Here is a 12,960-nt window from a genome sequence, read left to right on the forward strand (position 1 = left end):
TGCTTCCCTGAACAATTAATTTGCTTCTATCTGATAGACACTGTGGGTTATAATGTTGTTTCCCTCCACACTGGCAGATGGAAAGTTAAGAACCAAATGCATGCTTCACCTCAGCAAGTATATAAAACTTTATGGTACAATATGCACACTAAGCTTTATTCCTCTATCCATTTTATAGCCTTACTCTTTGCTTTATTTTTCTTCTCTCCTAGTTAATAGTATCACTGCAATAGTCTCTGAATTCTTGAAAACTGCCTTATATTCTATTTGGGAACTGGTAGGATAGAAATAGCAATATGGCTTATTAAGTTGAGATCCCTCAACTACGTGTTGGAATGGAATATCCATGTTCTAGACTGTGTAGTAAATACTTTGGCCTTGGCCAGAGGGGTCTGGTCTTTTTGCTCAGCTTCTGGGAGGTAACCTATGCCATATCTGATAGAAGTGTCTTTGTTTAGGATGGAAGCTGGCCACAGTAGATCTCAGTGTGGGCCTGGCCATGTCAGACAGACCAACCATTTTATTTAGGGTGGTGGATTTGGGTGAGTGGACCTGGAGGAGAGTTCAACCATATGGGTAATCAATCAATCAATCATGCCTACACACTGAAGCTTCAAAACAAAATCTGAGACGGGCGAGCTTCCCTGGCTGGCAATACTCTGTGTGCACTATCACACATCAATGCCAAGGAAGTAACGAATCCCAAGGACAAGGGAAGCTTTGCAAGTGGAACCCTTCCAGACTCTGGTCTATGCATCTCTTCCTTTGGCTAATTTTAACCTGTATCCTTTCCCTGTAATAAATAGTCACCATAAGCATAACAGCTTTCAGTGAAGTCCTGGGTCCTGTTAGCAAATTATCAAACCAGGGAGTGGTTCTGGGAACCCCCTGAACTTGCAGGTGGTGTCATGGTGTGGAGAGGACTGGTCCCCTCAACTCTTGCAGTTTGGCTAACTGTGGGTAGAGTCCCAGATGGGCCATTTACAACCTGTCTGTCCTTGGATCAGCCACATGAACTTTCTATGCCTCATTTTCTATATTTACACGACACTCACTTGCCCTGCCTACTTAAAAGACTTACAATGACCAAATGAGAAAATACAATGTGAAAATATTCTAAAGACATATCATCACAGAACATTAATTAAAATTCTGGGAATTAAAATGAAAGTAATTTTTAAAAGAAATTCATGAAAACATAGTTGAGGAAAGACGTCAGGCCTCAAACTGCCCAGACCTACCTGGGAGTAACCTGAGTGACATCGGAGGGGTGTAATATCCTACAGGTGGTGAAGGTGAATGTCAAGTTTGTGCATGACAGACACTTTCCTGGGTTTGAGGCTGCAACTGAAGCAGAGATTTCTAGGGATTCAAACACAACATTGAAAGACCAGGTTAATAATGTAAAAAGTTCATTAATACTTATTTATAATACAAGTGTCATTGTACAAAAATCCACAAACCTGGAAATAAAAAATATATAAATATTGTAATTAGTATTGACTGGTTTGTATACAGCTGAATCCTTTAATACTTTAAAGCTGTAATTTAAAAGGATTAAAAATAGCTTAGAAACAAGACAAAAAGATATTCTGAAAATTTTTTTTAAATAACCAACAAGCAAGATCTAGTCATTTAATCTTTCTAGTCAAGCTGTCTATTCCAGTGGTTCTCAAAGTGTGGTGCCGGGAGCCGGTCCATCCTTGCTGTTTCAAGGGACCTGGCATATATGGCATATGGTTCTTAATATGTTTGCTCACCTTCTTGGCGCTGTGTTTTAACCAAGGTCACCTCTCCGAGAAAGGTTGAATCCCCAAGTAGGGATTTTCCCCTGAAGTTAGGGAGGGAATAAAACCCCTCAACTAAGTGCCAGGCGGGTAATTAATCACTTTAACTATGAACAATCATGCTTAAGCTACATAATCTTTACTCCCTGGAATGGAGATAAGAAACGCCCTAACCTTTGTAATAGAGATTGATAGGATTGAATCAACTGGTATAAATACAGATGTAACCAGACAGAGAGACAGAATTTAGAACACAGAACTTAGAACACAGGGCTTGGAAGACAGGACCAAGAGAGACAGAGCCTAGGCACAGAACCTACACAGAACGTTCTCTAGAGACAGAAGAACTTCGCTGGAGAGAGCATGCCGGAGGATCCTGGACAGGGACTGGCCTCGGAGCCTGGAGGCGGAGCCTGGCGAGAGAGCATGGCAGGGGATCCTGGACTGAACCTGACTGCGGAGATTGGCAAGAGAACCTGACTAGAACCTGGTGACTGAACCTGGCTGGAGAACCTGTACAGAACTTCGCTGGAGATCCAGGCTAGAGAACCTGGCTGGGCTGCTGATCAACTGAACGCTGTCTCAGAGGCTGTCTCCGTAAAAAGAACCTGGCTATGATGAACCTGGTGACCGAACCTGGCTAGAGATCCTAGACAGAACTTGGCTGGAGAACTGGATACAGAACCTGGCTGGAGATCCTGACAAGAGAACCCGGCTATGATGATCACCTGAACACTGCCTCTGTGTCATTCCTTCTTCGCCGACTCCGTCCACACCTTTGGGGACCCCTGGACCCGCTGGGGCTGGACCCCGGCAGTGTGGTTTACAGACATTGTGGGAGTCCACTGTCATAGCGATGCTAAGACACTATCTGCCTTTTCGACTGGGTGGCATTTGCACTGTTATCTACTCATAGAATTTTAAAAAAGCCAGATTCACATAAGCATGTCCTTGACGAAGCAGCAAAAATTATTTATTAAATCTTGACTTGAATCTTTTTAATATTCTATGTGATGAAATGGGAAGTAATCATTAAGCACTCTGCTGCATACCAAGATACCGGAGGAAAAGCACATGTGCAGTGAGTTGTAATTTTTTCATGGGACATCATTTTTACTTGAAAGAACAACGAATAGGCAAACTACAGTAATTCAGACTTGGATAACTGGCAGAAATTTTCTTGAAAATGACTATTGTGAATCTGTCTATTCAAGAAAAATAGCTGACAATATTTGCTGTCACTGACAAAATTTGAGCTTTCGAATGAAAATGAGATTTTGGAAAACTTGGAGAGCTTGAAAGCTTCCTAATACTAAAAGACTTATCTGATGAGACAGGTGGTGATATTTATGTGATTTTAATATATTACATAATGAAATGTGTCAACATTTGGAGGCTCTGCATAATAACTCAGTGAACCAATATCCTCTGAATGACCAATGCGTGATGCAAAAAATCATGCATAAGGAAAAATGCATTCAAAGTGTAGGACACACCAATAGATTTTAATGTAACGAAGTATAAAAGTTCACTGATAGGTTTCAGATACCATATTGCTACAAACCTGGAACTACCACTTATCAAATTTTGGTGTAAAATCAAAGAATATCTGCAAGTACTTGTAGAGGCTTTTAAATTCTCTTTCCTTTTCCAACTACATATATGTGAGGCTGCATTTTTTTTGCACTCTTCAACCAAATCAACAAAATATAATAAACTAAATGTGAACGCTGATATGAGAATTTATCTTCTATTAAACCATAAATAAGAGATGTGCAAAATTATAAAACAAAACCATTCTTCCCACTACTTAAAATGTAGCTATTGTTCATAAAACATATTGTTAACATGTAATTATTTTTAAATTAGTTAATACTTTTATAATTTCTCAGTTTTCATTTCTAATATGGTAATTATCAATAGATACAACCCACAGAGACAAGCTCTCTGGAATTCTCATTGATTTTTAAGAGTATAAAGAGGTTCTGAGCCCAAAATGTTTGTAAGCCAGTGACTGAATTGATCTCTCTCTCTCCCCAAATCTAATTATGTTGGCTGGCTAAGATAAAGTAGAATTAGAAGGGCCACTAAATGCTACAGGTTTTTATTATATTATGTTACAAGACTAAGTACACTACAGTGAAACTGAAATAGAGGTAGTCAGCTGACCGTAAGTAAGTCAGGATGTAAAGTTACTAGACTATATTCAACCAAGCGCTCTTCTCACCTGTAACTGGACCACCTGCTGAAGTAATGGGTGGTAGAAAGATTCCTGTTACTGGCTTGGGATCTGTAGGTTTCTGTTCCACTTGAAGAGGTTGCTGGACCTGAAAAGTGATACCTTCTTCTTCATCCTCTTCTAAATCTGAGAGGTGATAGACGGCATCCTTGGGCAACTGGGTAAAGCCTTTAGTGATGACACCGGGTCGGGAGTCAAGAATGGTTCCTAAGTTTGGCTGAGCAAGCTGCTGCCAGTGGTGCAGAGTTTGTGATCCTGAATATGCAAGACAAAAATAAAAAGGCATGTTGTGAATTTCTCACAAATAATAAATCTTGAAGCAGAAGCTAAAATTACATGTGTAAAGAAAAAGAACGACTTATTTGATCTTAATATTTGGTAAAGTTTGCATATTAAAGTCCTCTGTGGAAGAATGACAAGTTGCTGAAGATACAAATAATAACCTTTCTATTTCAAAAGTTAACTTTAAAAAGGACATCTAAAGGCAACGGACCTAAATAGATACTTTTCGAAAGAGGACATAAAGAAGGCCAAGAGACATATGAAAACATGCTCAAAGTCACTAATCATCCGAGAGATGCAAATCAAAACAACAATGAGGTGCCATCTCACACCTGTCAGAATGGTTATCATCAACAAATCAACAAACAGCAAGTGCTGGAGAGGATGTGGAGAAAAAGAAACCCTTGTGCACTGCTGGTGGGAATGCAGACTGGTGCAGCCACTTTGGAGAACAGTATGGAGTTTCCTCAAAAAACTAAAAATGGAACTCCCATTTGACCCAGTGATCCCACTTCGAAGAATATATCCCAAGAAACCAGAAACACCCATCAGAAAGGATATATGCACCCCTATGTTCATAGCGGCACAATTTACAATATATACCCCTGGTTCCTGTCTATGAGTCCTGGTGAATGATTACCCCAAGCATTTGCATAACATGCCATGTCTAATTATGACACTACAGTCATTTCATCCTAAAAATGGCAACTCTGACAAATGTGTGCATTGATCATTAGTGAATGAAACTGACATATAGAACCTTTGAGTTTGAGGGGGTCCTCATAGGTTTCCTACTAAAATTTTTTTCTAACACAGACTCTCTTATGATAATAAGAGAATCATTTGAAGACTGTCAATTTTCTATAAAATAAGTAATTTATTTTTAATTCAAGTTCTATCTTAGGAGAGAACAGTAACAAATAAAATTAACAGAACTGAAAAAGAAAAATAGAGGGACATATACCTCTAAGTAGATGATATTCCTGGGTAAAGAACTCTTTTTTGAAAAGAAAAGATGAAGTATTATATCTAGATTATTTTTACTTATCATGTCCCATTTATCTTACCATAAAAATTACCATCAACAGTATTCCTTAGGAAAGGACAAGAAAAGATTAATCTTCCTCCATTACATTTATATTAAAAAAATAACCAGTGAAAATAAAACTAATGGCTGATGACCTGGAGCATGCAGACCTCTTCATTCATTTCCCACAAAGCACTACGAAGCACTGTCACCCAAACAGTGGTATTTAGGGACAATAAAGACATCTTCTGCACACAGTGCTCTTACCATGACAATAAAAATCGCAACCTAGGACAAGGAAAGGCCAACAAGGAACAGGGCTTAAAATGGCCTTTACTGACATTACCTTCAAGGGGCTTGACAATTTGTAATTTTTCAGGCATAAAACACCGAAGGCAGCTGGCACTGCTGAAGTCCGTGGTCTCTGACTGGTCCGTGCAGAGAGAGGCAAGGCTCTCGGTGGGGGTGCCACAGCCACTAACCCCTTCTTTCTGGTCAGCCAGGACCTGGATCTTCCGCTCCCATTCTTCCGCAAAGAACTGCTTCTCACTTAAGTAGTTTTGTCGCCGCAGACTAAGGCGATGCAGTGCTGTAGCCAAATCACTGTCTTCAGAGGGCTCTGGTTGACCCAGCTTCTGAACGTTCCTATGGGAAAATCACATTCACTGACTAGGTCTGTGAGGGTCCCGACCACCACCTAGCCCTCTCCTTCCCGCAATGGTGAATGTCCAAGGACTGATCTTAAAAACACAGTAGTTTCTCTTAGATATCTAGAATACAGAAATAGTAACAACACACCAAAATCATTAGTACTATCTATTATTTTTATATATAAAAATAGTGACTTCAGGTAGACAAAAATATACTTTGTTATTATGTTGTGTTTTCTACCCTTTCTATTTCACTTGATATACAAAACTACAGAAATGACCATCTATAAATTCAGTTTATAGATAGTAAGTATAACAAGTAAATATTATCATATTTCATGAATCTATAATACCACTGATTACAAAAGGCACCATTATTTTATGTGCTACTAAGAAAGAAAAAATGCTACTCCTTAAACTATGAGATGCAAAAAATAAACAAGTTCAAAATATTAAAATATGAAAAAAATTGCTTTGGGTCATAGAACTCTCTATGAACATTACAGAATATTTAAAAAGCAAACAACAAGATTTATAAATACTGCATTTTCATAGTTCTATGACACATATTTTTTCACTTTTCACCAATTTTAAAATTAGAGGCATCTTTTTTTAAAAAAATATATATATTTTATTGATTTCTACAGAGAGGAAGGGAGAGGGATAGAGAGTTAGAAACATCGATGAGAGAGAAACATCGATCAGCTGCCTCCTGCACACCCCCTTACTGGGGATGTGGCCGCAACCAAGGCACATGCTCTTGACTGGAATCGAACCTGTGACCCTTCAGTCCGCAGGCCGACGCTCTATCCACTGAGCCAAACTGGTCAGGGCATCTTATAATTTAAATCAAAAGAAAGAGTAGCAAGCTGAGTTGTAGTTGCTCCTGGTACTATGTGTGAATTCACATAGATCTGTTTGTTCAGTCTTCTAAGGTAAGGTACTATTCACACAAAAAGTTACTGTGGGTGCAGAGCATGCTCACTACAGACCAGGCAATAAAATAAAAAACCCAGAGTACGGTCACGGTTGCTGCATTAGAGAAGTTTTTTCTCAGGTGCCAAACATCTATCTGTCAAAAACTTTCAGCTGAGCTCTAGCCAGTTTGGCTTAGCGGACCAAAGGGTCCCAGGTTCAATTCCAGTTAAGGGCATGCACTTTGGTTGCAGGCTCCTCCCCGGCCTGGGCCCTCGTCAGGGCTCCTGCAGGAGACAACCAATCGATGTGTTTCTCTCACATCGATGTTTCTCTCTGTCTTTCCCTCTCTCTTCCACTCTCCCTAAAAATCAATGGAAAAATATCCTCCAGTGAGGATTAATAAAAAAAAAGACACACAAAAAAAACCCAAACAAAAAAAGCTTTCAGCTGACTGCCCAGTAATGTTAATTTTCTAGTTATATGTAATTCAATGAACTGAATTACATATTTAGTTCAATGGAAAGTGGAAAAGATATAAGGTTAAACAACTAGAAAATTAAGAGCAAGCTAGGGAGAACCAAGATGGCGGCATAGGTTAACGCCGGAGTTTGCTGCTTTGAACAACTACTTCAAAAGTGAAACCAAAAAAACGGAAGGGACATCACCCAGAACCACAGGAACGCTGGCTGAGTGGAAGTCCTACAACTAGGAGGAAAGAGAAACGCATACGGACACTCAGAGGAGGCGCAGTGCTGAAGTCAAATTCTGAGGTGCGGAGTGCGCGGAGCGGGCTGGCGGCGGAGGGCGCGGTTGGCGTTTTCAATCGGGAGGGAGTCGCAGACTCTGAGCACCAGATCCGGGCGAGTCTTTAGGGACCCAGACTCAAACGGGAGAAACGGGACTGTCTGGCTTCGGTCAGAGCGAGTGCAGCTTTCTCTCCGAGCTTTGCAGCGGGTGCTGGGACTCAGAGAGGCAGAGCCCCTTGGGACAGGACTGAGAGCCGCCATAACTGCTCTCTCCGGCCCACCCTGTTGATCCTGTGCGACCCGCCCCGCCCAAGCCCTGCACACAGGCATTTGCCGGATAGCCTCAGGCAAAGGCTAGATTAGCACCTCCCTAGAGGACAGAAGTTCTCTCACTGCTGACACAGCTGATTCTCATAGCCACTTGGCCTGGAGGTCAAACCCTCCCTGGAATTAGCTACAACAATCAAGATTTATCTATAAGACTGCGAACAAAGACCACTAGGGGGTGCACCAAGGAAGCATAACAAAATGCGGAGACAAAGAAACAGGACAAAATTGTCAATGGAAGAAACAGAGTTCAGAACCACACTTTTAAGGTCTCTCAAGAACTGTTTAGAAGCTGCCGATAAACTTAATGAGATCTACACGAAAACTAATAAGACCCTCGATCTTATATTGGGGAACCAACTAGAAATTAAGCATACACGGACTGAAATAACGAATATTATACAGACGCCCGACAGCAGACCAGAGGAGCGCAAGAATCAAGTCAATGATTTCAAATGCGAGGAAGCAAAAAACATCCAACCGGAAAAGCAAAATGAAAAAAGAATCCAAAAATGCGAGGATAGTGTAAGGAGCCTCTGGGACAGCTTCAAGCGTACCAACATCAGAATTATAGGGGTGCCAGAAGATGAGAGAGACCAAGATATTGAAAACCTATTTGAAGAAATAATGACAGAAAACTTCCCCCACCTGGTGAAAGAAATGGACTTACAGGTCCAAGAAGCGCGGAGAACCCCAAACAAAAGGAATCCAAAGAGGACCACACCAAGACACATCATAATTAAAATGCCAAGAGCAAAAGATAAAGAGAGAATCTTAAAAACAGCAAGAGAAAGAAACTCAGTTACCTACAAGGGAATACCCATATGACTGTCAGCTGATTTATCAACAGAAACTTTGCAGGCCAGAAGGGAGTGGCAAGAAATATTCAAAGTGATGAATACCAAGAACCTACAACCAAGATTACTTTATCCAGCAAAGCTATCATTCAGAATTGAAGGTCAGATAAAGAGCTTCACAGATAAGGAAAAGCTAAAGGAGTTCATCACCACCAAACCAGGATTATATGAAATGCTGAAAGGTATCCTTTAAGAAGAGGAAGAGGAAGAAAAAGGTAAAGATACAAATTATGAACAACAAATATGCATCTATCAACAAGTGAATCTAAGAATCAAGTGAATAAATAATCTGATGAACAGAATGAACTGTTGATTATAATAGAGTCAGGGACATAGAAAGGGAATGGACTGACTATTCTTGGGGGGGAAAGGGGTGTGGGAGATGTGGGAAGAGACTGGACAAAAATCGTGCACCTATGGATGAGGACAGTGGGTGGGGAGTGAGGGCGGAGGGTGGGGCGGGAACTGGGAGGAGGGGAGTTATGGGGGGAAAAAAAAAAGGAACAAATGTAATAATCTGAACAATAAAGATTTAATTAAAAAAAAAAAAAGAGCAAGCTAATTTTCCTCAATGGGTATTCATACTTATTGTTTATAGTAAAGGCATCAAAGTAGTTGAGATTATGAGCATGGGTTATGAGAAAGGGTCATCTGATACTATGTATAACTGCTAGTGATCAAACACATTAAAACAAATTTGAATTGAACAGGAAGATTTAGACTCAAACTTGATGCATGCTCCATTTTGAATATACTTAATTAAATGTAGCTTTTTCACTCTAAAAAACTTGCTTGCTATCGGTGATCAGTTTTACAAACAATGATATGCGGCATCATTACTGAATGTAAAGGACAGTTCTAGAACTTCCTTGGGACAGCACAGAGCAATGCTGGAATGTGTGCGTGTGAATCTGTTATGTCAATACCACAAGATATGCAGAATCACTGCCACAATCTGTTTCTTACCCTGGAACCTCCTCCGAGCTGCTCCTCTGGCTCAGGAGGGTTTTTTGCACTGTTTGTTGTAAACCAGACTCAAAAGGTTTTGCTGTCATGATGACACTTGAGCGGTTGGAGCCTGGAATGGATTGGAGAGCTGGGAATGGAACAGTGCAGCCCCGTGTGTCATTGGCAATCCTGACCGTATCAAATACCCGTTTCAGTTGTGCCCTGTCAAAAAAGAAGTGTTCGTTATCACTCCCTACTGCTGGGGTGCTTCAGAAAAGAGACATCCTATATAATAAAAGGCTAATGTGAAAATAGACCGAACAGCAGAACAACCAAACAACCGGTTGCTATGACATGCACTGAGCACCAGGGGGCGCACACGGAACATGACAGGTGTTGGCAGCAGGTGGCAGAGTGCGGACCATGGCGGGCGTTGGCCGTGGCGGGATGGTGGAGCAGGTGAGCGGGGGGGCGCCAGACCAAGGCAGGGCGCCAGTCACTGTCAAGGGACGAGCCTCTGGTGGTTACTGAAAATTCTTTGCTTCCATACTCCACAGTCCTGCCCGGCGCTTGCACCTGCTGCCGGCGCCGGCCCCACTCACACCCACTATTGGCACTGGAAGGTGCCATCAGTGTGTGGGAGCAGAGGCTGCCGGCAGACAGGAGGCTGTGGCGGGAGGGGCTGGGCGGGGGCATGGAGTATGGGCCAAGACCCACCTCTGTGCCCACCGCAGCCTCGCAGTCCACAGTTCCTCTCAAGGTGCACGAATTTGTGCACTGGGTCCCTGGTATAGGTATAATTCATTTAAAATAAAGCCATCCTGAAGAGCCTCTAAAGTTGAGGAGAGGTCATGAGAAAATAAACAACAGAACACGGAACTCTCTCACAAATGTGAGTAGTAAGAGGAAAAAATGGAAAAGTAAGCAGATTTACTACTGAATCTCCTTATACCTATCACTCTGGATTGTGGCTTCTTTTAAATTTCCATCCTAACAGTTGAGTAACAGCACATGTATGTGATCTGTACTTACTTTTGTTTAAAGAGAGACGATTCCTCATCCAAACTCAACTTTTTACGCATCGTCCCCTCAATCTCAGATGCCAGAGATTCCTAAGGAAAAGAGTTTGAGATTCCTATAGTAATTACGTAAGAAGCCTGGTAGGAGAAATGGATTGTTCTTAAATTAATTAACAGAGTCTCCAGAATCCAGTACTTTGGTGTTACAAGAAAATACAGAAGAAAAAAAGAGACTTTCTGGAAATGTAAGTTTTAAACAAGAACCAGGAAAGCGGTGGCAAAAACCAATATGATAAATACAAAACATTATATATGCAGACACACAAAAATAAAGGGTATAAAAGGCTATACACTAAGTTGTTAATAGTGATTCTGTGGAGGGCAATATTTTATGGTATTTAAGAATTTCTTTTGGCTTCTTTTTCTATATTATAAAAACATGTACAGTTTTTATAATATATAAAAGTCATTAAAAGAAAAATAAGCAATGGTAAGTGGGTGTAGTGGGCCTAGGGTAAGGATGACCCAAGGTTAAGTAGCTCTACGGTACACAGACCCAAAACTTATTTCCCTGGGGTTCACTTCATATGCATGTTACCATAAATCTGGATGGTCATCTGTTAGAGGAAGGCTAGAATAAATAAGAGTATTAAGGTAGATGTAGATATGCAAATTAAGGCCTAAATCAAAGGACAATCCATGTTATCACTTCTTAAGATGCTTTACATCATCAGAAACTATACCACTTTCAGGACAGTCTAATCTTAAACTAGTTTCCTTAAATACATAACATCTTTCTCAGTTCCTTACCCCAGTAAAAGCTCCATATGATTGGGAATAGAGGAGAGCAGCAGGGCCAGATCTACTACGAAGTTCCTTTATTTCTTCTTGGGATTCATGTAACATTCCTAGACACTCCATATTCCTGTCTTGTAATTCATGTAACTGAAAGAAAGAATGGTAATTAGTGTATTCTATTATATTCTAACTAGAGGCCCAGTGCACGGATTCATGCACTGATGGGTTACCTCAGCATGGCCTGTGGGGATCCGGCCAAAACCAACAGTCCAACGCTGCCTGCCATTCCCGCTCATCCAGGCCCTGCTGCGCCTGCCGCAGGCTCGTGCCCAGTCAGTCCCTATCAGGAGAGGTGAGCCCTGCATCTGGCGCCCATCAGTCAGCTGAGCAGCGCTTGAGCTGTGGGAGCACACTGACCACCAGGGGGCAGCTCCTGCGTTGGGCAACTGCCCCCTAGTGGTCAGTGCATGCCATAGCGACCAGTCGATCAGTTGTTTGGTTGCTTAGGCTTTTATAGATATAGATACGACAAGGGGGAGGAAACCTTTGGGATAAGTATTCATTTTATCCAGAGGTCTAAGTTTATGAATATAATTCATTTGGATAAAAAGACTCTGGAATAAACTAAGCAAGGCGAATACATATCTATTTCAAACTGCCAGAAGTAGAAGTGTCTTGGCCAGAATTATACATAAACATGATTTCTTAAAAATCTGAAATAGCCCTGACCGGTTTGGCTCAGTGGATAGAGCGTTAGCCTGCAGATTCAAGGGTCCCTGTTTCAATTCCAGTCAGGGACATGTACCTTGGTTGTGGGTACATCCCCAGTAGGGGGCGTGCAGGAGGCAGCTGATCGATGTTTCTCTTTCATCGATGTTCCTAACTCTCTATCCCTCTCCCTTCCTCTCTGTAAAAAATCAATAAAATATATATTTAAAAAAATATATAGCTGAGAAAACCATAACCGTCAAGTCAATATATACTACTTCATCCCCTTAAAAAAAAACTTATAGAGGAAATATAATAGTCATGTTCAAGTCAGATTTAGCATACTGTTATATTTTTTAAACATCATTCTGAAGTCTGTAAATGACAAGATCAAGTCTACACAGTGTAATATTTGATGTCAGTGTGCTCAATTATCCTAAACAAGTAGTTTCTTTTCCCTTGTTTCAGAACCTTCTTTATTGTTAGATTCACAAGCATGTTAAAAGAGTACATACTTTTCAGAGTGCATTTTAACTTCAAAAATTTCTTCAAGTGTAGTATGTAGACCATATATTAGCATCACCAGGGTTGGGAATGCTTATTACAAATGCAGATTCTAGGCCCTCAGTCTAGACCTACTGACTTAGAAACTTT

At 40.9% G+C, this 12,960-nt stretch overlaps 1 protein-coding gene across 2 annotated transcripts in view; it reads right to left on the reverse strand.

Moving 5' to 3' along the window:
• Positions 1-12,960, reverse strand: part of TRAK2 (trafficking kinesin protein 2) — a 62,181-nt gene that overhangs the window by 4,742 nt on the left and 44,479 nt on the right. For both annotated transcript variants that reach the window (XM_059702775.1, XM_059702776.1), the window contains 6 exons: positions 11,611-11,745; positions 10,814-10,893; positions 9,800-10,003; positions 5,682-5,980; positions 4,015-4,281; positions 1,242-1,362 (listed from right to left, as the gene is read on the reverse strand). In XM_059702775.1, coding sequence (XP_059558758.1) covers positions 1,242-1,362; positions 4,015-4,281; positions 5,682-5,980; positions 9,800-10,003; positions 10,814-10,893; positions 11,611-11,745 — 1,106 coding nt within the window. The remainder of the gene's footprint in view (positions 1-1,241; positions 1,363-4,014; positions 4,282-5,681; positions 5,981-9,799; positions 10,004-10,813; positions 10,894-11,610; positions 11,746-12,960) is intronic.

This window comes from Myotis daubentonii, chromosome 7 (assembly GCF_963259705.1).
Source record: "Myotis daubentonii chromosome 7, mMyoDau2.1, whole genome shotgun sequence".
In the NCBI taxonomy this organism is placed as follows: Eukaryota; Metazoa; Chordata; class Mammalia; order Chiroptera; family Vespertilionidae; genus Myotis; species Myotis daubentonii.